The following is a 27,619-nucleotide window of genomic DNA, read 5'->3' on the forward strand; positions in this document are numbered from 1 at the left end:
TGTACAGGCAGATCTGGGGGATCCTCTAAGGTACCTTCAGTGTACGTGGTATCTTGCAACTAACACTGGAATCGGTGTAGTTGCATGAATCCAACATGTTTGATACCAAATATGCCTAGGTTTGGTGAATCCATTATGTAGTTGGAGTACGCGTTGACCAGTGTCCATTACATACCTAAAAATGGTTTCCCCGCACTTACAGAGCCCAAGGAATGGAGTCTGGGGTGTGTAGGGGCACCTCTGCTCATGCAGGAGTGCAGTCTCACTCAGAACCATGCACACTGCTCTTGGGCTGAAGGACCTACCATAGGGGTGACTTGTAGTCCAGGTGCAGTGACCGCAATATAAGACAAGCCTTATATCTAAAGTGAAAGTTGCATGCAAATTTCATGCAGGCTGCAATGGCAGGCCTGCAGACACAGTTTGCATGGGCTCCCATGAGTGGCATAAGACATGCTGCATTCCATGGGAGACCCTTGGTGTACCAATGCCCTGGGTACTTAAGTACCTTATACTAAGGACTTACGCACCAGTATGCCAATTGTGTGGTGTAAAAGTTACCATGTATCCAAATTTAGAGGAGAGAGCACTGACTCTGGGTTCCTGGTTAGCAGGATCCCCGTGTACTACAGTCTAAACACACTGACACCAGGCACAAAGTGAGGGGTAACTGTGCTCGAAAGATGCTACTTTCCTACACGCTCTATCAAGAGAAGTAGAGTGCAAGTGTCCACGAACAACTTAAGTGCCATGTGGTACTGCAACAAACAGGGCAGGGTGGGGTCGTGGACCCTTTCTCAAGAGGCTCTACGCCTCTGGACATGGCTGCAACAGCACAGTATATTTCTCTGGTGGTTCAATATCTGGTGGGATCTCTGCATGCCAGAGCAGGCAAAATCTGCAGAAAAAGCCTAGCAGATCATGAATCAAGTCTCCTTCCGCAGGTGGCACAAGGTCTCTTTCAGCACTTGGAGAACCTCGGTTAGACCTGTTCACCTCCAACAAGAACACGCAATATCAGCTCTTTTTTTGTGTTGGAGTTTCCAAGGTGGCACTTGCTCGGCAACACTTTTCATCTTGAGTAGTGTTGAGGCCTCCTGTTCATCTTTCTGCCCATACCACTTCTTCCCAGAGTTGTCAAGAAGATCAAGGATGACTGAGCCCAAGTTATCCTTGTGGCCCTGGACAAGGTACAAAGAGTCTGGCATGCTGAGTTCTTGAGCATGGCCATTGATCCTCTGATCAGACTCCCTCTTTGGGAGGATCTTCTGTCGAAGCAGCAGGGGCCAGTTCTCCATCCGAATCCGTCCACTCTGCCTTCTTGCGTGGAGGTTGAGCGATATTAGTTGAGACCTTTTGACCTTCTGCCCAAAATCTGTAATGGTATCTTGGCAGCCAGGTGTCCCTCCACCAAATTGGTATATGCCTGTCGATGAAACAAATTTGTGACATGGTGCACAGACAAGTCTGTTGACCCCCTTTCTGCCCCTCTCACTGAGGTCTTCTTTAGTCTTTCTTTGGCCTTTCTTGTGATCTTTGGACTCTGCTTTGGGCACCTTCAAAGTTTATTTGTATGCTATCTCTGCTTTTCTGAAATTAACTGATCAACCCTCCTTGTTGAAATCTCCTATTATTAATAGATTGCGAAAGGGTCTTACCCATATGTTTCCTCCTTAATGATTCATAAAGCCCCAATAGGATTTGAAACTGGTTCTTACTCTCCTAATGTGTGCTCCTTTTGAGCCGCTCCATAACTGTCCACTCAGGCTTCTGACATTAAAAACAGCCTTCCTTGTGGGCATCACTTCTGCCCGCAGGATGAGTGAGCTGCAGGCACTATCATCTAAGCTACCCTTCCTTTTCATCTATCCTGACAAGGTGGTGCTTCACACAAGGGCTTCCTTTTTGCCAAAAGTGGTCACGCCCTTTCATGTAGGCCAGTCAATCACCTTGCCTACTTTTTACACACGCCCACATCCTTCTAAGGGGTAGAAGAGTCTCCACTACCTGTTCCCAAAAAGAGTGTTGGCATTCTACCTTGATCATACCAAAGAGATCTGTGTGGAAGATCAACTCCTCGTTGTTTATGTGGATGTTAAAAAAGGTCGGGCAGTGCAGAAGAGTACCATCTCCAGATAGATTGATCTCTGCATCATCAAAATGTGCTACGCATTCACTAAAAAGGAACCCCTGGAGTGTTTGCGTGCTCACTCTACTAGAGAAACAGCTGTTTTAGCATGCAAAGTTCCAGTCCTGGACATCTGTCAGGCAGCATCTTGGACATACCTGCACAATTTTTTTTTTTTTTTTATTAACATGTTTATTGATTTTATTGTTGTAACAACTTAATAACAGGTCACATCTACACCATTGATATGTCACCTTTGCATTATTCCAGACAGAGCTTCAACAGAGCATTCCCATAACACATTGTATCCTCCATGGAGTTCCACATTTAGCTGTTAATGCCGTGCTCAAAAGACTTCTCATTATCAGACATTGCAAAACCCTCTCATTTACCTCACACTTTATTATACTTGGATGGACACCTTTGCATCTCGTAGACTAGTTTTCCTGCTGAGCACACCAATCCACTCCCTGCCTCCACCGAGCAAGCATTGGTGCTGCCTCCGAGTTCCAGCTGGCAGCTATGTCATCCTTGGCTACCAGGCATGCTATCCCCAGGAAGGCACTTTGCGACCTGCTATTCCCCACTCCCTCAAGGACACCCAAAAGGATTGGCAACGCGGCCATCTCTACCTCCACCGCCAGTACTCTGGAGAGTTCCGAGGTCACCACTCGCCAGTAGGCTTCTATGCATGGGCAGGCCCACACAATGTGGTAAAAGTCTGCAAAAGTTGTGAGCAACGGGGCAGGCAGAGTAGGACTGGAGACCTGCCTTTTGCATTCTATGGGGGGTAAGTTATGCAGCGTGCAGGTAATATGCTTGTACGAATTGGAGGCGAAAAGCTATGGTCCGGCTCCTTGGGGCCATCAAGGCATCTCGCCAGTCCTCCACCATCTGCCCCAGCCAGCTTTTCCATCTCTCTCTGAGACTAGTGAGCAGCTTTGTCGTGTCAGTGATCAGGCTATGATCTATATGGGACACCCCGCCCTTGCCTAAACCACCCATCTGGAGCTTTGCCTTTGCTGGGCTAAACTCAGGAGGGACCGTGCCAGCCTGGATGTAAGCACCCAGTGCATGTTTGAGCTGCAGGTATTTATGGAAATGGGTCTTTGAGAGGTAGTACTGTCCCTGCATAAGTTTACCAGACACTACTGCTTGAACAGTCAGGTCCGTAGGGATGGGTGCTTTGCCCATTCGGTCCTGCAGACTGCCTAGTTTGATCTTGGTTCGTAGAGCCTCTTCCAGGGATGGTATTGCTTGCGGTCTATTCTGAGGTAAGGAATCTGCAACTAGAAGTCTCTATCAGATTAACAAGTTACTTACCTTCGGTAATGCCTTGTATGGTATAGACATTCTCTTAGCAGATTCCTTACCAACCCACCATCCTCCCTGCTCAGCGAACTAACTTCCTTTTCCGGCCCTAGTTCTGACACACCAGTGGTCAGTGTTATTCATGGCTCTGGGCTTCTGGTGTGGAAAGTCGTGAAAAGAAACTGATGTGAGCATGCCAGGGTGGTGCCTATATGGGTCCTGTGACATCATAACTGGCACACACATTATGCCGACGATGTACGCGGAGCTGACCAATGCCACCTAACGGCACCTAGGGGTACTGTTGAAGAGAAATCTCTGGATCCAGACTGACATCTGGGGGAAGTTTTGAGATGAGGAATCTGCAACTAGAATATGTTCTCTACCAGAAAAGTCGTTACAGAAGGTAGGTAACTTGTTTGTTTCATCTGCTAGTCATTTATGGTGTTAACTCTAGGGTTAACCCTTTTCCCAAGTTGTCTTTGCAAAGTCCAAGTTTTGGTGAGTCATGCTCTTTTCACCTCTGGGTCTCTCCTTGTTCTCTGCCTTGTACAGTGTGTGCGTAGCCAAGGTTACTCATCCTCATGCTGTTGTACCTCTGCCTCCTTCCTCTTGAGTATATACTGGTTCCGATTAGGGTCGCGAGCTCAACAAACCCATTTGATTAGAAATGTGGCATCTCCTCCGACAAACTCTGCCATCTTAGTTGCCTCAGCAGTTCCTAGAGGATCAAGGGTCACGTTCTTAATAGCTATTCAAGCCCATCAGCCATCAAAATAAAGACGTTCCAGGAGCTCGGCACCTTCTGTCTATTCGATCGTTTCAAACAGAAGCGTATGTTCAGCGTGGCTTTGTGCCTGGTTTAAAATGGGCAACTATTTTGAAGCTTAACTGAAAGTTGTAGAATTTGTTCTGTGAAATTCTCATGTCAAATTTAAAATATAATGCAATTTAAAAACGTTCAGTTTAGAGAAACTTCTTTAAATGTTAATGTTTTTTTAAATAGTTTTTTTTTTCTTTTTCTAAAGCCTATTAGCAGCACGTGGTATGATTACTGGGGTGCAGATTATGCCACCTACCATTTCACCTCTTACATTGGTGGTGTTGGAACACCAGTAGCAAAGACACCAACAACAACTGAAAAGAATGGCTCTCAGATGGTGACAGTATCTGTATCTCAAGGTAATTTCTTGTGTTTATTATTATGATTCCAGGTGCTGCATTGATTTTCTCTTCTGTTCATGCGTTAGATGCAATAAAGGGCCTTTTGGGTTGACTCTTTTATCAAATTGCTGCTTACAAATCTTTCTATTGAAAACATTGAAAAAGGCGTTCCTTGTTGGAAAGCATAGACTGATCAAAGTGTTTCTATTTCTGGTGGCATTTTTGTTTTGAAACTGCACAGGAGTCTCAGACATGTTCCTGCAGTGGTGGTCTGGGCTTCCTACTTGATGTAAGGGAATGTGTGCACTTCTGAGAGATTTCAACTTTTTGGGTGAAAGGGTTGTAGGAGGCTGGTTCAGTATATGGTGTACTCCCACAGGTGAAGCACCCTGTAATGAGTTCAGGCAACCCTTAGTGATAGTGTAGGAGGTTCTAGACAACCAGAGCGCTCAGAGGGGTAGCTGTGGAGAGCAACTAAGTCTTATCCAGGAGGGTTTTAAGCAGTTGCAAATACCACACAGGTCAGTCAGTGATGCACACATAGGAAAGAACCAAACCAGTGTTATAAAAATATTCTGTGTTTATTGTAACACACACACTGGAACGAACTTTAGTATATATCCTATCCTGAGATATGGTCATACATAAATATTTTTAGAAAAAGGTATGTACAGGCTTATAATAACATGTACCCTTATTGGGGTGGGGGTGGCAAACCATATACTAAGTAAATGGAATGCTAGAATCACTCCGAACCCAAACTACCGCCCAAGGACCCTTGGGACTGGGGAAGCACAGGACCACCCAAGGTAAGTAAATAGGATTCCGCAGGGGCCTATGTGCAGAGTTCTAACTCCGGGTCATTGTCCATAGGATAACATGTGGAAGTTGCAGTTTAACTTTTTGAGTTCTAGGATCCTTCCCAGAGGACCCTGAGGAAACCCATTGGGATAAGGGAGGTTGGATAGTGCCCCCACCCGTGGATACCCTGAACAGTGGAGTACGTACACCAGGGAGCCCAGGTGCATAGGGATGAAGTTGTGTCGACACCTCCTGTTGAAGTCTTTGGGGACCTCGATTGTCCAGCTGCAGTTGCGACCCGTGGACCAGGTCAGTGGAACCCCCAGGCAAGAGGGAGCAGAGTACAGATTTCCCGGAGTTGCCTGGCGGTGCAGGAGGGCAATACCCACCCTTCTTGTATTTGCTTGTTGGATGGTGGTTTAAGAAGTGAAGTTGTGGAGTCCAGGCAATGCAGGAAGACCACTGGAGTCATCTACAGGCTGTCCCACACCGGTTGTCAGATTGCTGAGGTGTCAGTGGGACCGCCACAAGCCTTGGCAAATGCAGAGACGTGTTGCACAGAGATTGTAGGTTTTGTGGAATCCAGCAAGGTCCAGGTGACCCAACTTTTGCTGGTAGGCCAGGACCAGCCCTCAATAAGCAGGAGAGCCAGCAGGAACCGATGGAGCCCCAGCAGGACCCTCTGGCAGCAGGCACAGAAAGGCCTCAGCAGCACAGCAAAGAGGGATGCACAAATCACAGGAGTTGCGGAGAGGATGTCATTCTTGGAGCTGGAGAGTGCTGGAGGCCCGGGATTCTTGGAGCTAGGAGGTCTTCTGACTGAAGAACAAATAAGCCCTGGCAATAACAAACAGGCACGGTGCACAGGGGATCCAGCCAAGCAGCTCCAGTGAGGGACCACAGACCTCTCAGATGCAAAGAAGACAGGTCAGACCTCTGGAGAGTTACATCACCACCATCTGTGTTGTAGAGCCTTGGAAGAGTCCTTGGAACAGCAGGATCCTCAAACCGGTCATCAACATTGAGGTGCCTGTGGATGCAGGCGAGTGACTCCTTCACTCCAAGGGAGAGTCCATTTTGCTTTCCTAAGTGCATGCAGAGTCCTTGTGTCTCTGGAGAGTGCACAGCCATCGAGTGGTTACAGTCTTGCTCTTAGCTCCAGCAAAGAACAGCAGCGGTTCCAGTGTTGAGGTTGAAGAAGTGCCTTACAGAGGAGACTTAAAGACAGATCTTGAAGTCTTGCAGACAAACCTAGAGTCCCACCCTCAGGGGAGCCCTTAAGTAACCCACAAAAGGGGGTTGAATACATTCTGCAGGGTCCCACCTGTTGGGTGGTGGGGTCAGGGACATCACTCAGCTGGACTAACCAGTCATCATCATCATTTGACTTTATTTCGGTAAGTAAAAAAGATACCATTAAAGTACAATACACAACAAAGAGAAAAAAGCTTTTTAAGAGCAAGAGGATACTAAAAGATAAAAACACGGTTAAAAAGAACGAGACAAGTTTAAAAATCAAACAGAATAAACAGCCAGATGAACATCACTTAGTATAAAAAAAGGTCTACTCAACAAGGAAACTGGTTTCGTGGATCGGTGATGGTTGAAAATATAACGCACCAATATCTATATCCTGAAGAGTAAAGACCAAAATCACACATCCAATTTGATAAACATACATAAATAAGTCTAAAAATTAGTTCCCCAATCTTACTCCTTAAAATTACTAATCTCAACTGTCAAAATAATACAAAAGTTTTTACCACTGATAAAACTATCTGGGTGAATGAATCACATTTTAAAATTCTCACAATGTGAGATGAGGGATCAGTTCCATAGATCTATAAATAATCAATAATATACTAAACCAAAACCTATATCCTATGAAACAAAAAGACTGCGATCATACATCCAAGTTTAATAAATATACATAGATAAAACTAAGAATTAACTACACAGTTTTATTCCTTAAAATTGCTAGTCTCAACCGCCAGATTGACTCGAGAAATCTTGCCATTGGTAGAACTATCTGGACGGACGGGTCGCATTTTAAAATTCTCTCAGCATGAAGACAGGATCTAACCCCTAATTGTTTACAAAGCGGGATGAGCCAAAGTGCTCTTTGTTTATGATACGCTTGACAGTGGAAAAAAACATGTGGAATGGTTTCTTCACTTTTACAACCCATCGGGCAATATTTGGATCTATTAATTGAGCTGGTCCATTTGTACGTTAGACAGCACAAAGGAAGAGACCCGATCCTGTACCTAATGAAAAGGGCACGAGCAAATGGAGATAACGCTGCGTCCATAAAAGGCTCGAATTCATAATGGCATTTAACAAGTAAGAAATTGTCGGACATAGACAATGGGATGGAACTAACAAATTGGCCAACCTAAACATTATGCCAGAAAGCATCCTTTAAAAGCTGTGCAGCATTTTTAGGAATAGAAATAGGATCCTGCCAGTAGGACCCTAAGCCAAGCTGGTAAAAAGATTGTTCAACAAAGACACACCATTTAGTTTTAATAGTAGAATCGCGGCCCACCAAATTAAGAAGGCCACAACGAAAAGGGGTTAGGGCATCTGTTGTCCATAACCGAATCCAAAACAGCAGAGGCCTTAAGGCAGCAATCTGTGAAATTGAGAAAAGGTTTAGATCCAGGCGAATGGGCAAGGATGGAGTACTCGATGGAACCCTTAGCAACATTTTTAAAAACTGATTTTCCACCCTTGCCAAATTCGCCAAATTACAGTGGCCCCAGAGTTCAGCACCATATAAGGCGGCCCCCCTAGCTTGAGCTAACCAGTCAGATGCTCCCGAGGGCCTCTGCTCATCTTATTTCCAAGATGGCAGAATCAAGTGATCACCTGGCATAGCTATGGGGACCTTCCTAGGGGAGGAACTGGACAGGGGGGGTGGTCACTTCCCAGTCCTTTGTGTGATTTTGCCAGAGCGGAAGAACAGTATTTCCTGCACTGAGCAAACCGGTTTATGCAAGGAGGGAACAAAATGTGCCCTTCAAGGCAGTCTGGTGGCTCTCAGAGGCACCCCTCTCCAGCCCAGTGACACCTATTTCTAAGGGTTAGGTGGTGACACACCTCTTTTACAGGAAATGTCTTTGTTGTGCCCTTGCCCGAGTTTGCCTCAGCAACAGGAGGGCATAACAGTGTCTGGGGTCGGCAGCAACGCACGGGCTGGCATGCAGACCGTGTAAGGCTGTCCGGGCAGAGACTTGGGATCCCCTAGGGAACCCCAGAGTGCATAATATCATGCAGCTAGCACTGGAATCTTTGTAGTTGCATGATTCCAACATGTTTGATACCAAACGTCTCGTGTTGACCAATGTCCACTACATACCTTAAGATGGCTTCTCCGGACTTACAAAGCCCAACAATGAGGCCTGGGGTTTGTAGGGACACCTCTGCTCATGCAGGGGTGCCCTCACACTGAGAACCAAGCACCCTGCCCTAGGGCTGAAGGGCCTACCTTAGGGGTGGCTTATAGGGTCAGAGGGCAGTGTCCATGATATAAGGCAAACCTTATGTTCAATGCCATCTGTGGCTTTAAATACGCATGCTATGCATAAGCTCGCTGGAGAAAGCTGGCTCTGTATATACTACATCAAAATGAATTATAGTGTGCACACAGTCCAGGGGTGTCCCAGAGGCTAAAGTAAATAATACTAATGCTCTGTTTTGTCGTAGTGTGGTCGAGCAGTTAGGCTTATCAGAGGGTAGTGCAAAGCATTCGTTGTACACACACAGTCAATAAAGGAAGCACACACTCAATGACTAACTCCAGGCCAATGGTTTTTATATAGCAAAAATATATTTTGTTACTTTATTTCTAGAACCAGAAGATTCGGTTTGCAGGTAATTACATTTGCAAGTAAGTAGCAAGCATATGTATCAACACGACTTTTTCAATTTGGCAAGTTGTACGGTTTACAAATAAATAGCAATAATCTGTTTTAAAAGTTGACAGTCCAATTTTCAAATACAGTTCTGGGGAGAAGAAAAGTGTGTACAGTTTTGAGGTAAGTACTAGACATACAGTTCCAGTCTCCGGGGGTTAGGATTTCCACAAGTTACGGTTCAAGCTAACCCCAAACACCCACCACCAGCAACATTGGGCCGGTCAGGTGCAGAGGCCAAATTTGTTGCAGAATTTAAAATGGGTTCCTGAGGAGACTGGGTATACTCTGAATCAGGCCTGCTTGCAGGTAAGTGCCCGCGTCTTCAGAGGGCAGACCTAGGGGGTTTAGGAGAGCACCAGGGGAGAGGGGTGGGAGGGTCACAGACCAGCACCAAACCCACACCCTCAGCGGCACAGGGTTGGCCTGGTGCAGGGTGCAAACATAACACCGGGCTCCCAGTGCTTTGCAATAGGGGGATCCCAGGGGGTCACAAGTGCCCTGCAGGCTGGGATAGGGGGTCGGTTCGGAGAAACCACAGGCTGGACAGTGAGGAGAGCTACGTGCTGCACATTGCTGCATCGGATGTCGGATTCCTCAAGGCCAGTGGGCTGCGGGTGCAGGGTACCTTTTGGCGTCAGGTACCTTCTTCCAGATCCTTTACAGGCTAGGGAATCCTCTGGATTTACTCTGCAGGCGTCATTGTGGTGGATAGGAGGGGTCACCCCAGGGTGGACACTAGGTCAGAATCACCTGAGGACCAGCTCTTGTCCGCTGAGCATCCTAGATATGGGCGGTGGGCACTGGGTGCAGAGTTGACCGGACTCGCGGAACCGGGGCGGCTCTGGTGTCCTTTGTTCGAGTTTCTTTTTGGACAGGGCAGCTGTCCACAGGAGATCATGATCCTCTGGTGTGCAAGAAGTCCTCTTGAGGCTTTTAAGAGGTTGCTGGTCCTTCGGGATGCGTCGCCTTTTTGTAGCAAGGGCTTCATGGCTGGAGACAGGCTGATAGGGCTGGGGCCAAAGCCGATGGTGTCTTCAGTCTTCTCTGCTGGGGGTCAGCTTAGCAGTCTTCTTCTAGAGGTTGCCAGAAATCTGACGAGCTAGGTTCAGGGGAGCCCCTCAGTCCTGGATTTAGGGGCATTTCAGGGGTCAGTAGCCAGTGGATATTGTCTGTGAGGGTGACTACACCCTTCCGGTGCCCACTCCCTTTGAGGAGTGGTACACAGACATAACCCTATTGGCCCCTGTCCTCCAAACTAAGATGGAGTATTCTGCGGAGGGGGGTGGTCCTAGCTGAAGTGGTCACTCCTCCTTGTTTTTCCTAATTTTCCCACTGGACTTGCTGTCAAAAGTGGGGCTTTGTCAGGGGGGCAGGCATCTGCACTATTTGGAGTGCCCTGGGTCACTGTAACAAGAGGCCTGAGCTTTTGAGGCTCACCACCAGGTGTTACAGTTCCTGCAGGGGTGAGGTGTGAAACACCTTCACTCAGTGTAGGTTTGGTTTCTGGCCACAGAGAGCACAAATGCTCCTACCCCATGTGGTCGGATAGTTTTCTGGAAGTGGCAGGCTAGCACAGACTGGTCAGTCCTACACTAGAAGTTTGGCTAAAATACAGGGGGCATCTTTAAGAAGTGTTCTCGGTGCATTTTTCAATAAATCCAACAGTGGCATCAGTGTGGGTTTATTGTGCTGATAAGTTTGATACCAAACTTCCCAAACTTCAGCGGAGCCACATTAGAGCTTTGGAGTTCATATTGACAAACTCCCAGCCCATGTACTTTATATGGCCACACTGTACTTACAATGTCTAAGAATGGACTTGGACACTGTAGGAGCATATTGCTCATGCAGCTATGCCCTCACCATGGAATAGTGCACCCTGCCTTAGGGCTGTAAGACCTGCTAGAGGGGCTACTTAACCTATGCCACACACAGTTGTTTGTGGGCATGGCACCCTCAGGGGGGTGCCATGTTGACTTTGCCTTTTTCTCCACACAAACACACACACACACTGCAATAGCAGTGTGCATGTGTTATGTAAGGGGTCTCTTAGGGCGGCACAACACATGCTGCAGCCCTTAGGTACCTTCCCTGGTCACAGGTCCCTGGGTACCACTGGTACCTTTTAGAAGATACTTATCTGTGTTCCAGGGGTGTGCCAATTGTGGAAACACTGGTACATTTTTAGTGAAAGAATACTGGTGCTGGGGCCTGGTTAGCAGGGTCCCAGCACTCTGTCAAGTCAGCATCAATATCGGGCTAAAAGTGTGTGTGTGGGGGGGGGTTAACTGCAACAAAGGCCATTTTCCTAAAGTATCTCTCAGGGCAGTGGCTGGGATTCTATTCACCAGTAGATATTGGAAGTGTCTACTCCCCTCTGAAATTTCCAACTCACCTGTTGGCCCTACCTTCCAGTTAAGAGCTAAGAGGACCTCCTCATCTGAGTAATCATCCCCTATGGCTACACTGGCAGCGCCTGGGGATTTACTAGCCTTTTTTTTTTTTGGACAGGCAGGGTCCTTTGTTCAGTGCTTACAGTCAGAGCACAATGCCTTAGTGGCATCCTCGTTTTTACCCTGGTACCCACTTTTGTTTTGTGAGCTATCTTGAGACCTACCCTCCTGAACAGATTTTTGGGGGCCTACTGAGGACTCCCTTTCTTTATGTTTAGGGTTGTCCACCTTTTTCTCTTGGGAGAGTGGGCACTTCCCTGACTCTTTCTTGTGGTCACCCCCTCCATTTCTTCTCTTGGACACCACTGTTCTAACCCACTGATCAGCCTTACTTGCCAGCTTTTGGGGAGAGACTGGCCCCAGGTCCACTAGATATTGATGCAACTTCTCAGAAGTACAGTTACTTAATAGGTGTTGCTTCATAATCAAATTATGAAGCCCATCATAATCTTGCACCTGACTTCCCTATAACCTAACCAGCCACCTAGTGTTTTCACTGAAAAGTCCACAAAATAAACCCAGGACTGACTCGGGGTTTTGTGATTTTCCCAGAACCTGAATCTATATTCTTCAGTGAGAAGTGCAAAGCCATTAATCCGGTTGTCCTTCATGAGCTCATAGGACCTAGAATCTCAGTATGAGAAGTCTACCCCTACACTTTGCTGGGAACAATTCCCAAAGGAGAGTTTCCCAGTCCTGTTTAGCGAGTTTTCTTTAAACACAGGCCCTCTCATGAGCTGTGAACCACTTAGTGATATCATCACCTTCTTCATATTTGATGACAATCCCTTTGAGGATTTTAGGTCACACCGCTCTGCTCTGTCCCTAGTTATGAAATTGCTTCCATCAATAATAGGTGCTCAATCCATTTCTGTTGTTTCCCTTTCTATATCTAAGATCGTGTTTTCAGGTCCAGTCTCACAGCTAGTCTCTCTAATAAAGCATCTTCATCAGAGATTCGATCTCTGGACCTTGAGGAACCTGAGCCATCCTCACTAGAGGGATGTGTCCTAGACACTTGGGTTACAGACATCTCCATTTCAAGTTGAGGATAGTCCCTTTCCTTCTCCTCACTTGAGTTGTCCTGATTTTCGTTATACTCAGAGAGTAGTGCTAAGCATTTGTTGTACTCACAGAGGCAATAAATGAGCCATAGGATTCAGAGTAAATCCGAGACTAGTTTAGAAAAATAACGTTTCTTTTTGTATTTATGTTTCAGACCCTAGAACTTCATAATCAGGTAAGTAGTTTGTCAAGCATAAATACTTTACAGTTTCAAAAATCAACACAGTGCAATTTTTCAGTTCAGCAGTATTAATCTATGGGAGGAAAGCAAGAATGCAGTTTGCAGGTAAGTACATGACTTAAAAATGCAGTCTTCAAAGTTTTACGTCAACAGCAGGCAAGGTTCAAATCAGTACCAGGAGTGCACCCACAGCGGCACCGGTGCAGCAGATGCAGTGGTGAAATTAGGAGTCCAATTATAACCAATGGAGACTTTGGGGTAACCAAAGATGCACAGCTCACAGGTGAGGAAAGCAGTGTCAGGGGTCGCTCTCCTGGGGTTGAGGTAAGCACAGTAGGGGGGTCACAAGGCAGCACCAATCTTACATCCTCACCGGCACAGGGGTGCAGAATGCCAATACAGCTTCGGGTGGCCATTATAAGTCAGTAGGGAAGATCAGTTGGAAAAAGGCTGCAGGCTCAGGCCAGGTGGCTCAATGAAGAAAACCCACAGCTGCCCAGGTAAGTTGTGATGCTAGGGGACATTGGGACACCAACGGTCCTGCTCCCTAAGGCCCAGGGGATCTGGGCGCAGGGGTGTCCTTTGGCGTCGGGGACAGTTTAGCAGGCGGATCACGGTCAGGAGTGTCTTCGGTTAGACGCTTCAGCCTTTGAGGCAGGGTCTGGCAGGAGTCAGCCCACTGTGGACTCTGGCTTAGAATCACTGGGGAACCTTCACAGGACCAGTGCACCACTTGGACTCTGGCTGTGGGCGTCTGGTGCTAAGGTGGGACCGGAGTCTGTTTCGCAGTTCCTCAGGGCAGAGTTCTTTTCTTTTAAGTTGGGTTTCTATCTTGATCTTTCTCGAAGGCAGACAATCCTCCCATAGCTTGGGAGGTCGCTGGGCTGCAGGATGGGTCGTCTTTTGGTGCAGGATCCTCAAGGGCTGCAGACAGGCCAGTAGGGCTGGGGCCAAGTCAGTTGGTGTCTGCAGTCTTCTGGTGTGACTCTATAGTGTCCGGCTCTCCTTAAGTCATCAGGAATCTCAGTTCTGGGGTCCAGGGGTGCCAACTAAATACTCAATTTAGGGGCGATACAGGAAGTCTCAGATGGTAACCAATAGGCTGACCACCTTCAGGGTGACTACACCCTTCTTAAGACCACTTCCTCTTGGAAGGGGGCATAACCCTACCCCTAGTGGCCTAATTCCTTCCAAACAAGATGAAGGGATTTAAAAAGTAGTGTCTACTTCAGCTCATCCACCTTGAGGGTGGTACTGGCATGAAGTGATCATCTCCACCATTTTGAAAGACCAGGGTCGCATTACAAAGGCAGCAAGGCCTTTGAAGATCCCTGCCCTGGAATGTCCACCGTTCCTGGGAGAGGAGGTAACACCTCTTCCCAGTGCAGGCTTTTGTCTCTGGGCCTTGAGAGCACTGGCTGTGGTGGCTGAATTGATCAGGACAAGTCAGTCAACACACTAGTAGTTGGTAGGTTTTCAGGGTGTGGGTTCATTTTTTAATAGATCCATCACTGGGGTCAGTGAGGGTTTCTTATTCTGAGATTTTTGATACCAAACATCCTAGGATTCAGAGAAGCCATCTTGTAGCTGGGTAACTCATAGTGACCAGTGTCCAGCACATGCATTAAAAATGGTTTCCCTGTACACTTACTGTGTCTGAAAATCGACAGACACACAGCAGGGGCATATCTGTTCATGCAGATATGCCCTCACATGTAATATAATGCACCCTGCCTTAGGGCTGTAAGGCCTGCTAGAGGGGTGACTAACATACATTGCAGTCAGTGTTTAGGATACATTGCACACAGGCTGTGCGCTACGTTGTGTTTTAAATTTTTTAAGCAACATGTCACGCAGCCTGCAATGGCGGTCTGCATAAGGTTGGTGCTGGGTCCCTCAATGTGGCACAAGTTATGCTGCCGCTGAGGGCTCTGTTCAGTACCCATGCCCAAGGTACCAGGGCTACCATTTACTATGGACGTTTTGGACACTCTCTGCCACGCTTGGTTGAGGATGTCTGGCTTTTTGGGAGGGTGTTCAAGCAGCGCTTATGGACATGCCCTTCGATGGCACCCGTCTCTTCGGAGACGAAGCAGACAAAGCTTGAGCACTTTAAGGAGTCCCAGGCTACGAAACTATCATTGGGCCTTGCAGCTTCCCATCACCCTCCTTAGTCTCCTTTTTGCCCCTTTTGTGGCTATGGAACAGGCACTTAACCACGTCCCTTTCCATCCAGCCACCGTGCCGTGCCTGCTTCCCAGGCTTCTGCATGGCTGGGGATGAGGGATCCAACGTCCTCATGGATCAGGGGGCCAGTGGTTGCCCAGTCCACCACCCCTCCCGTTTCAGCGTCCAAACTTTCCTAGTCTGTCACTTTCCTATCAGATACCAGTTGGAGATAGGATTTGCCATCACTTGCCCCACTGGGTTTAATCCAAAGGAGCTATTCCCTCCCCTTCGAGACTACCCCTCACCCCATGCCACCATCCTACGATTGGGTGACAGACGATCACCTGGCACTTCTCCACGAAGAGGTTGCAGCTCTCTTGGCTAAGTGAGCCATAGAGAGGGGTCACTGTGCCAGAAGTAGGTCATGCTGTTATTCCCGCTACTTTCTTGTACCAAAAAAAGACCAGGGCCTCCACCCTGTCCTAGACCTCTGGTCCCTCAATCTCTTCCTCAAGAAAGAGAAGTTCAGGAAGTTCACTCTGGTTCAGGTCCTTTCTGCCCTGGACCCAGAAGCCTGAATGGTAGCGTTAGTCTTACTTGGCACATATTTCCATATTCTCATTGTAAGGAAATGCCTCCTTGGCATGGTTACCCCCTGGCTTTTTGCCTTTGCTGATGCCAAGTTATGATTTGAAAGTGTGCTGGGACCCTGCTAACCAGGCCCCAGCACCAGTGTTCTTTCCCTAAACTGTACCTTTGTCTCAACAATTGGCACAACCCTGGCACCCAGGTTAAGTCCCTTGTAACTGGTACCCCTGGTACCAAGGGCCCTGATGCCAGGGGAGGTCTCTAAGGGCTGCAGGATGTCTTATGCCACCCTGGGGACCCCTCACTCAGCACATGCACACTGCTTGCCAGCTTGTGTGTGCTGGTGGGGAGAAAATGACTAAGTCGACATGGCACTCCCCTCAGAGTGCCATGCCAACCTCACACTGCCCATGGTATAGATAAGTCACCCCTCTAGCAGGCCTTGCAGCCCTAAGGCAGGGTGCACTATACCACAGGTGAGGGCATAGGTGCATGAGCACTATGCCCCTACAGTGTCTAAGCAAAACCTTAGACATTGTAAGTGCAGGGTAATCATAAGAGCATATGGTCTGGGAGTCTGTCATACACGAACTCCACAGCACCATAATGGCTACACTGAAAACTGGGATGTTTCGTATCAAACTTCTCAGCACAATAAATGCACACTGATGCCAGTGTACATTTCATTGTGAAATACACCCAGAGGGCATCTTAGAGTTGCCCCCTGAAAACATACCCGACTTCCAGTGTGGGCTGACTAGTTTTTGCCCGCCTGCCACACACCAGACATGTTGCTAGCCACATGGGGAGAGTGCCTTTGTCACTCTGTGGCCAGGAACAAAGCCTGTACTGGGTGGAGGTGCCTCTCACCTCCCCCTGCAGGAACTGTAACACCTCAAAGGCTCACCTTCTTTGTTAGAGCGCCTCAGTGCATCCCAGCTAGTGGAGATGCCCGCCCCTGCGGCCACTGCCCCCACTTTTGGCGGCAAGGCTGGAGGAGATAATGAGCAAAAACAAGGAGGAGTCACTCCCCAGTCAGGACAGCCCCTAAGGTGTCCTGAGCTGAGGTGACTCTTACTTTTAGAAATCCTCCATCTTGCAGATGGAGGATTCCCCCAATAGGATTAGGGATGTGCCCCCCTTCCCACAGGGAGGAGGCACAAAGAGAGTGTAGCCACCCTCAGGTCCAGTAGCCATTAGCTACTGCCCTCCCAGACCTAAACACACCCCTAAATTGAGTATTTAGGGGCTCCCAGAACCGAGGAAGATAGATTCCTGCAACCTGAAGACGAAGAAGGACTGCTGACCCGAAGCCCTGCAGAGAAGACGGAGACGACAACTGCTTTGGCCCCAGCCCTACCGGCCTGTCTCCCCACTTCAAGAAAAACTGCAACAGCGACGCATCCAACAGGGACCAGTGACCTCTGAAGCCTCAGAGGACTGCCCTGCATCTAAAAGGACCAAGAAGCTCCCGAGAACAGCGGCCCTGTTCAACATAACTGCAACTTTGCAACAAAGAAGCAACTTTTAAAGACCACACGTTTCCCGCCGGAAGCGTGATACTTTCCACTCTGCACCCAACGCCCCCGGCTTGACCTGCAGAAAACCAACACTACAGGGAGTACTCCCCTGCGAATGCGAGCCCGTGAGTAGCCAGAGTTGACCACCCCTGAGCCCCCACAGCGACGTCTGCAGAAGAAATCCAGAGGCTCCCCCTGACCGCGACTGCCTGCTTCAAGGAACCCGACGCCTGGAAACCACACTGCACCCGCAGCCCCCCAGGACGTGACCGAACCGAGCTCCAGTGCAGGAGCAACCCCCAGTCGACCCTCTGCCTAGCCCAGGTGGTGGCTACCCCGAGGAGCCCCCCCTGTGCCTGCCTGGATCGTTGAAGAGACCCCCGGGTCTCCCCATTGATTCCTATTGAAAACCTAACGCCTGTTTGCACTCTGCACCCGGCCGCCCCTGTGCCGCTGAGGGTGTACTTTCTGTGCCTGCTTGTGTCCTGCCCCGGTGCCCTACAAAACCCCCCAGGTCTGTCCTCCGAAGTTGCGGGTACTTACCTGCTGGCAGACTGGAACCGGGGCACCCCTATTTCCATTGAAGCCTATGTGTTTTGGGCACCACTTTGACCTCTGCATCTGACCGGCCCTGAGCTGCTGGTGTGGTAATTTTGGGGTTGCCTTGAACCCCCAACAGTGGGCTACCTTGGACCCAACTTTGAACCCTGTAAGTGTTTTACTTACCTGTGAACTTAACCTTTACTTACCTCCCCCAGGAACTGTTGATTTTTGCAGTGTCCACTTTTAAAATAGCTTATTGCCATTTGTGCCAAGACTGTACATGCTATTGTGATATTTCAAAGTACCTAAGATGCCTGAGTGACATACCTTTCATTTTAAGTATTGTTTGTAAATCTTGAACCTGTGGTTCTTAAAATAAATTAAGAAAATATATTTTTCTATATAAAAACCTATTGGCCTGGAATTGTCTTTGAGTGTGTGTTCCTCGTTTATTGCTTGTGTGTGTACAACACATGCTTAACACGACCCTCTGATAAGCCTACTGCTTGACCACACTACCACAAAATAGAGCATTACAATTATCTCTCTTTGCCACTATCTTACCTCTAAGGGGAACCCTTGGACTTTGTGCACACTATTTCTTACTTTGAAATAGTAAATACAGAGCCAACTTCCTACACTCATCCTGCCTGCCCACAGATGTTACTTGAGGTTCATGGTAGGTAACAAGCATTTTCAATGTACCTTGCTCCCCTTTGGCCTTACTAGAACCTCTTGGGTGTTCACCAAAATGATGGCGGTGGTCACAGCTCATCTGCGTGTTAGGAATTTTTGTTTTCCCCTACCTTGACGACTTACTATTGAAGGCAGGCTCGCCCCCAGGTTGTCATCTCCCACCTCCAGACTAGCGCAGACGTTCTGGATTCGTTGGGGTTCACTTTAAACTTGCCAAAGTCACACTTGACTCCCTCTCGGATGCTCCCTTTCATCAGAGCTGTTCTCAACACAATGCAGTTTTGGGCCTATCCTCCTGAGCGGCGAGTCCAGGATATACTGGCTATGATACCTATGGTTTAGTCTCTATTGTGGATTTCGGTGAAATTGACTCCGAGGCTGCTGAGCCTCATGGCTTTCTGCTTCCTGCTGGTAACAAATGCCAAATGGCATATGCAGGTTTTGCAGTGGGACCTGAAGTTCCAGTAGGCGCAGCATCAGCGGAATCTCTCCGACATGGTCCAGATCTCAGAGGGAACTGCGCTAGATGTGCAGTGGTGGCTTTTGAACCACAATTGGGTCAGAGGCAGATCCCTCCCCCTTCCTCAACCAGATCTGACAATAGTGACAGATGTGTTACTCCTGGGATGGGGCGGCCACATGGGAAAGGTGGAGATCAGAGGTGTTTGGTCTCTGTCGAACTTCATACCCGTCTTTTGGTTGGAGCTCAGGGAGATCAGTTTAGCATTAAAAGCATTCTTTCCCTCTCAAAGGGAAAGTAGGGCAGGTGTTAAGGGACAACACCACTGCCATGAGGTACTGCAAGGAGCAGGGCGGGGTGGAATCGTGGACCCTTTGTCAGGAGGCTCAACACCTCTGGACATGGCTGAAACATCAAGACATATCCCTGGTGATGCAGCATCTGGTGGGCTCTTTGAATACCAGAGCAGACAAATTCAGCTGTCAATGCCTAGTCGATGACGACCGGCATCTCCCCCCAAAGGTGGCACAAGGTCTCTTTTAGCAGTGGGGAGAGCCTTAGTTAGAGCTGTTTGCCTCCGCAGAGAAGTCGTAATGTCTTCCGTTTTGCGCGTCGGAATTTCCAAGGCAGCACTCCGGCAATGCTTTTTGTCTTGAGTGGAACTCAGACCTCCTTTCCGCTAATACCACTTATGCCCAAAGTCCTCAGGAAGATCAAGAATGGCCGGGTCAAAGGAATTCTTGTGGCTCAGGACTGGGCACAAAGAGCCTGGTATCCTGAGCTCTTGAGCATTGCCATCGATCCTTCAATCAGACTGCCCCTTCGGTAGGATCGTCTGTCACAGCAACAGGGTACGGTTCTCCACCCACACCTGTCCAGTCTCTGACTTCTTGCATGGAGATTGCGCAGCGGCAGTTGAGAGCTTTTGACCTTCAGCCCGAAGTCTGCAACATTATCTTTTCGACCAGGAGTCCCTCCACCAAAGCAGTATATGCCTACCGTTGGAAAACATTTGTGGCATGGTGTACAGACAAGTCTGTTGACCCCTGACCTTCTTTCTGAGGTCTTTTTGTTTGTTGTTTCTCTAGCCCAGCAGGGCTATGCTCTGGGCACTCTCAAGGGCATATTTGTCTGGCATCTCCGCTTTCCTTAGATTACCTGACCAACCCTCTTTATTTAAATTTCCTATTGTTGGTAGATTCCTGAAGGGACTTACCTATATGTTTCTTCCTTCCCCATTCATAATGGCCCATTGGGATTTGAACATGGTTCTTACTTTCTTAATATGTGCTCCTTTCGAGCCATTTCATAAATGTCCTCTTTGTACTCTAAAGACAGCCTTCCTGTCGCCACCACTTCTGCTTGCAGAGTAAATGAGCTGCAGGCCCTTTTCTTGAAGCCACCCTCCATCCTGACAATGTGGTGCTTAGCACCAAGGCTTCCTTTTTGCCTAAAGTAGTCACGCTCTTTCATATAGGTCAATCCATCACCTTGCCTACTTTTTACGTGCCTCCACATCCTTCTTAGGAAGAGGAGAGACTCAGTCGCTCTGGTAGATCTTAGTTCGGTATCTTTTAAACTTTTTTTCTAACTTTCTATAGCAACGGTGTAGTTTCGATTGCTTATCCTGCTCTTACAGTCGATCCGATTGAGATTGTCGTGGGTCGATTAAACGCCCTTAGGGGGGATCCCGCCCTTTAAGGGCCTACTTCAACACATGGGAATCGAACAATGTTAAGCTCATGGAATGGACTCAGTTTCGATTTTGCCCTCGGTGTCATGCCAAATTTCCCTACATCGATCAACAGTTGGTGTGTAATCTCTGCCTGTCTCCAGATCACAAGGAAGTAAACTGTGACGCTTGCCAGTCGTTTCGATCCAAAAAGTCTCCTAGGGATCGAAGAGCAAGTGGAATGGAGATGGCGTCTAAGTCGTCAGAGGGCACACCAGATTTCTTCGGGACAAATATGTGCAAGAAGTAGTATTTAAAGACTCCTGCATTGGTCTTCAGTCCTCCACTGCCTTCGAGCCATGGTCGGACCCAAAAATATATTCGGATGACCAACCCTCGGGTTCGGCACCGAAACAAAAGGCCAAAATGCATTCGGCACCGAGAAAACAGCTTGCCACATCTGTTTAGGTACCGATCAGAAAATCAGGACTCTTCCACCTCGGAGACGAAAAAAGTTACAGCACTTTAGGAGCCAACAATTTCGGCGTGACTCAAGCATTCGGTTTCCAAGCTTTTGGAGCTGAAACCTGTTGGTGGTAAATATGCTGCAGCTATTGAGGAGTCATCAGAGATACAGCCCATATTGAAGGTTATGGACGCTAAGCAGCGAAAACTTCAAATACATAAGGACACAGGAAGGATCATAGCCTCTCCTCATCCAACAATGAAAAGAAAATTAACTTTTCAAAAAACTTCAGACATTGGGCATACACCTACTAAAATCTTTAGACGAAAGGAGAAACAAAACGCTTCACGACAGCCATCCCCATGACATTCTCTTACCCTTCCTGCTGCTCCACCATCTTTAGCTACACAATTCTCTCAACAAGAGTCCCCTGATTCACCACATAGGGATGATTTATCTGATCCTCAAGAGGATGTAGATCCTTGGGATTTATATGACACAGATCCAATTCTTCCCAATGATCATGATTTATACCAAGCAAGGCCATCTCCCCCTGAAGATACCACTGATTACAATCCGGTTGTAGCCAGAGCAGCTTCATATCATAATGTGCAATTACATACAGATCCCATTGAGGATGATTTTATATTTAACACCTTAATGTCTACTCATAAAGAGTATGTGTCTCCCCTTTTCTACCTGATGTCGGGTATTTTGTTTAAATATAAATATCTCTCCAGTGAATAGTGTAAATGCCTTCTGGGTTTAAACCCTGTGGCCCCTGTTCCCGGCAGATGTCGGCCACGGATCCTCACTTCGTCTGTTTGTGGTGTGTTGGGTCTCATCATGACGCTACGACTACAAAGCCTGCCATCTTCTGAAGCCGAAGTCTTTGAGGGAGTGTCGTATGTAGCTCCTTGCGGCACAGGCAGACAGGTACTCTCTGTGCCGGCGTCACAGTCCACCTTCGTCTTTGCGTCCCGGCAGCGCTCCATGAGTCGTTCTCGGATGCACCCTCAACATCTCCAGGTAGGTCTTCTCGGGCATCTGCATGCTCTTTGGTGCCTCAGCGTTCTCCTCCAGTGGAGTCCGCGCCCATGTCGACCCATCTGTTCCACCGTTTCCCAGCACCGGGGCGATTGTGGACCAAATGTGATGTTATTATACATCTCTTCATTCTATCTTGGTCCTTCCCCTCAGTCTGGAGCACCTTCAGGCACTATGGAGGTGGTGAGTGTTTTGGCATGGTCCTCACTGGCGGTTTCCACCTTGGTGGCTGCTCACACTTTCGGTTCCGACTCTGGAGTCAGATCAGCATCGACGCACGGCTTTGTATGACTTCTGTCGCCTTCACCTGATCCTCTTGGGCCGACACGGGCCATTAGACCCGTCGACTCCGTTCAATACGCCCATGTTAATATCTCCGGAGTCGGACGACGATGCGTCCCTCTCTCTACATCGTTTGACACCGAGAGCAACGCCGGGGACTTTACATGGGCATTCTGTGTGGGGCCCACTTTCTTACCCTCTTTCACATCCTCGTGTTCCCCTTCTGGGGCCCATTCCAGGTTCATCCTCGGATTGGCTGCTTGATTTGTGACATGCTAGTGGTCTAGACTCCTCCTCAGCGTCTAGTCTGCTCTTTCCCCGACAGAAGCTAGCACTGCATTTGCTGATGTTTTGAGGCAGGTGTCTGATGTTTTGGACTTGTATCTTCCTATGGTGCAATTGTCTATTGATCCCTTATTGTCTTTTCACCCGGATCAGTCTGACAACGAACCAGTTATGCCTTTTTGCGAGGCTCCCTACGACATCCTTCTAGGTGTCTGGACTCAGCTTATCTCTGCTCCTTCGGTGGATCGTTCTTTTTTGCACAGACATCTTTCGGCAGAGACAGACCCTCTGTGTCTTTGCCACCACCCTATCCATCGGAGTTTTGTTACTCAAACTGCTTTTGGCGTTCCTGCGCTGGAACAGGTTCCACCTACTCTGCCGCACAGGCACTCTCGGCAGCTGGATGCTGCTGGCAGGCGTATTTTCACCTCTTCTAGTGCCACTCTTCGTTCCATCGACACTTCCTGTGTGTTGACCCTCTTTTCCCATGCTCTTTGGGACTCTCTGGAACATTTATGCTCATCGCTTTCTGATGATGTTCGCCCTGCTCTTACATCTTTGATCAGAGATGGTCAGCAGGCTGCTCTCATTGCAGTTCGCTCAGGTATAGACTCTACCGATTCCACTGGGCGGATCTTGGCTGCTTCTGTTGCCATATGTTGCAGGGCTTGGTTAGCGGCTTCCACTTTCTCATCTCCAGTGAGAGATGCTCACCTTGATATGCCATTTAATGGCAAGTCTCACTTTGTGGCACATGCTGATTCTACCTTGCGTCATTTCCATGATTCCTATGGTGGGGGCTAGTGTCCTTTCTCTTCTGTCTCACGTCCTCATCTGTTGCGACTTTCTTGGAACGGTCACGTTCCTCTCAAGTGTGTACATTTGCACCCCTTCTCTATGGTGCTGTTGTTTGTTCCGTTAGATGAGCCGTTTTTGGGCTCATATTTTTGTTGCCCTTTTGTCATCCACGTTGGATCTTTTGCGCTTTCTTTGGTGCGCACAGCGTCTTTCTTTTCTGCTACTCCTTTCAGCTGAGCAGTGGTTCCGGAGCAGTCTTCTTTGTTCATGGGGTTGCTTCCGCAGCCATAACAGTATGTTCCTTTTGTTTACCTTAGGCGAGGCTTTGCCATGATTGGTGTGTTTCTACTTCTGAGATGGACAGAGCCCCACTTTCTTGTTTGGCCTGCTTCTTGGTGGAGAGTCTGCTTTTGGTTAGTCTTTTTTTACCACAGTTTATGGATTTTCTTCTGTTGGGCGTACCTGCCCTATTGTCTCTCCTTTTATTTACCCTGGGCATTTTACCCTTCATCTCTGTTGCTGAGAGATTGGGTCGGACATTCGCTCTTTGAGCTTTTGGTAGTGGATGCTGTTCTGCACATTTCTCTTGTTTTGGTCACCATGTGGCCGTATATTTTTGTACTCCTTCGGGAGCCCGTTCTTGCCTACTTTTGGTAGGTTATTTACCTATAGTTTCCTTCCTAGGAAGGTTTCTTTTCCCTATTCCATTTTCTGATTTCCTCTGCTACAGGCTCATATTGTGCTTGTTGCGGGTTTCGCTCCTTGTCTTTTGGGATCAGGGTGCTATGGCTCTGTGGGAAGGTATTCTGCCTCTAGTGGTGCAGGCTCCCCTAGACAGGGGTTCACTTCCTGCCACTGCTGTCAGGGGCAGCAAGAATTTAGTGTTCGCTGTTGCTCCCGTTTCTTCCCGGTCCATTTCGCTCTAGCTCACTGCTTGTGCTTTCTGCTTTCGAGGCACTGGTTCCCCGTCTCCTTCAAGAGCTGTGGCTCATGGATCAAGTCTTGTGCCTTTGGTGTAATAACCACCTATGCATCATGGGTTAATCTCCTTCCTATGGCATCAAGGTGCCTTTAGGTTACCTTTCCGTAAAAAATAATAATAAAAAAAGTACATAAAACTAACTCTAGCGCTTTGATTTTCTCCTGTAGTACTGTGCTGATATTGTACTCTTCGCTATGTTTTTTTTTTCCTTTGTACCCGTCCTACGCTTGGCCCTACCCGTGCTATTGTTCGTGGGATTTTGCTTTCTTTTCCGCAGGATATTCTGAGTTCTTTTCTCGTACTCCCTCTTCTTGAGGCAGTGCGCTTCCTTTTTTTTTTTTTTGCCTTCCCGTATTGCATTGTATCCTTTATTCTTGGATTTCATTCCTGGGGCCACATTCTATACCCCACCTCCTCCCGGACACACTTCACTAGGTGGGGGGTGGGCTGCTTTCATTGCTGTCTTCCGCTAAGTTTAGTTTACAACTTGCTTGGTGCCCGTTCGTCCCTCTCCTACATTGTTCATAGTGATGGGAGGTGTTCTATCTTTTGGGTCCTGTTGTCAGTATTCCTTACATTGTTTGGTATTTTGAGGCCCACATATGTTCGTCTCATCCTGGGCGTGCTTCTAGGGTTTCTTTCCTGGTGGTTTTGACTATTTGGTCATTATTACTTGCCATTACTCCTGTTTCATTTCTTCACCCCATTCTGTCCTTCTACCTCTGGGATGGTTCTGTGTTTTTTTTTCTTACTGCTGGTGTTCTTGACATCTTGCGTGTTCCCTGTCTTTTTTTTCCTTGGCATGGCCCGTGGTTGTCTTTCATTGTTTTTTGGGGTGTTTCTTTTTGTCATTCAGGACCTATTCACAGACCCTCACTCTTTTTGACCTTTTTGACCTTCCTGGGTCTCAGCTGCCATGTCTTCCTCCCATCATATTTCTTGCAGAGTGCTATGACTTGGTGTCTTTGTGTTTTTCAGAAGCTCTAGCTTGGTGGCTAGGTCTACTGTTTTGGTGTAGCAGGCTATCCCTCACCAGGAGTTCGCATCTCACCAGTGCTCTTATATTTTAGTAGGCTCCTTCTGTGGTACTTTGTACTTCCTACTGCACAGTTCTTTGCCGTGATTATTCTGCCTCCAGTTTCCCTGTCAGCAGGTTTTCTGGCCTCCATTTTTGCTCAGAATGGAACGTCTGCTCTTTTACCTTGCCCCTGCCTGGTGTATCTCTATACACTTAGCAATTGCACAAGACCTTCCTGGTCTTCACCAATTTCTTGTCCCCTTTGGGCCAGGTGCTGTTTCTTTCCTCCGTCTGAGCCCACCATCCGGTCTTGATTCGCTTTTCTTTCTGGAGTACTTTCTCTTTCTGCCTGTGAGATTGTGGTATATCAGTTATGCTAGTCTTCCTTCTTTGACTCTTTTACGCATTTTATTTCACATGTGTGTATGTGTCTTTCTGACACCCTTTACAGGATTACCTTTCCTTATACTGCTGGTTTGTTCACAGTGTACCTCCCCTAGAGGTGTGGTTCCTGCCTCGCCTCTGGTGGAGGTTTTTCCTTCCTAGCCATGCCTTCGCTTTTCCCCAGAGGAATTGCAGTTCACTTGTCTAATTTCAGTCATTTGTTTTTCTCTTGCCACTCTGTCTCGAGGCTGGTTCTTTCCCTGTGTTACCGGGTTGTTCTTGCGAGACTGGTGTGGTCTGTTTGCGTCCCTCCACCATGGGTTGGGATTGCTTGGGCATCTTATTGTAAGGAATCTGCGGCTACTTGTCTCTATCAGATGAACAAGTTATTTACCTTCTCTGTTAGAGACAAAGACTAGCTGCATATTCCTTATCGACCCATCCATCCTCTCCTCTTGCAAACTGTGTACTCTTCAGTCTCGCTTGCGGTGGTTTTGAGTGTTTTACTGTTCTGCTATGTCTCAAGACATCTCTTTTTCTTCTGGTTGGCATATACACTATTGCACTGTTTTTCTGTTCCGTTGCCAGTTTCGCTGTGGCTCCGCGTTGATCTGCGCTTCAAGTCACCGAAGAAACCCACATTGGCACGTTGGAGGAGGGAATATATGGACTCTGCTGACGTCATGTCCGGGGGACGACGTCACTGCGGAGTCACTCGACACCCTCTACTGACTTGCAGAGTTACTGCTGAAGAAAAGTTTCTGGATCCAGTGTGACGCCTGGGGCAGAATTCCAAGATAAGGAATCTGCGGCTAGTCTGTGTCTCTACCAGATTAAGGTATTAAGGGAGGTAAGTAACTTGTTCGTTGCTTACCCTTTTCCACCTCTCCCACTAATTCCATTTCTGATGGAAAAGATTAAACAGACCTCCCTCACCATAATACCCATAACTCCCATGTGGGCACGTCAATATTGGTACACAACACTGTTGGATCTGTCGGTAGTACCACATCACAAACCACCAAACAGCCCAGATCTATTGACTCAAAAGAGAGGTCAAATCGACATTCAAATCCAAGCATACCCAACCTGGCGATTTGGCTCCTGAAGTCATGGAGTTTGGCTACTTAAAACTTTCATCTGAATGTATAAATATTCTAAAAGAGGCACACATACCCACAACTAGGCAGTGTTATGTGGCTAAATTGAAGCGTTTTGTCTATTATTGCCAGCCTAAAAACATTAACCCACTTAAAGCTTCAATACAGGATATTGTTTATTTGCTACACGTACTAAAAGCAAATCTCACTGCTACTCTATCAGGATACATTTAACAGCAATAGCTGCTTATCTCCAAAACAGACAACATACTTCCCTGTTTAGAATTCCTGTTATTAAGACTTTTATGGCGTGTCTTAAAAGGATTATTCCACCTAGAACTCCACCAGCACCTTTGTCGAATCTTAACATTGTACTCTCAAGACTTATGGGCCCCCATTTGAACCCATTCATTCTTGCCCTCTTCAGTTTTTATCATAGAAGGTTGCCTTCTTAGCGGCAGTCACTTCTTTAAGAAGAGTTGGTGAAATTCAAGTATTCACTTTGGAAGAACTTTTCTTCCAAATTCACAAAAACAAAATAGTTCTTAGGACAAATCCAAAATTCCTACTAAAAGTGGTGCATCTT

The 27,619-nt window shown here is 47.7% G+C and overlaps 1 protein-coding gene across 4 annotated transcripts in view; it reads left to right on the forward strand.

Moving 5' to 3' along the window:
* BIRC6 (baculoviral IAP repeat containing 6) overlaps nucleotides 1-27,619 on the forward strand; it is a 1,722,273-nt gene that overhangs the window by 981,381 nt on the left and 713,273 nt on the right. For all 4 annotated transcript variants that reach the window (XM_069234691.1, XM_069234693.1, XM_069234692.1 and 1 more), the window contains one exon: nucleotides 4,468-4,621. In XM_069234691.1, the coding sequence (XP_069090792.1) occupies nucleotides 4,468-4,621 (154 nt within the window). The remainder of the gene's footprint in view (nucleotides 1-4,467; nucleotides 4,622-27,619) is intronic.

This window comes from Pleurodeles waltl, chromosome 5 (genome assembly GCF_031143425.1).
Source record: "Pleurodeles waltl isolate 20211129_DDA chromosome 5, aPleWal1.hap1.20221129, whole genome shotgun sequence".
In the NCBI taxonomy this organism is placed as follows: domain Eukaryota; kingdom Metazoa; phylum Chordata; class Amphibia; order Caudata; family Salamandridae; genus Pleurodeles; species Pleurodeles waltl.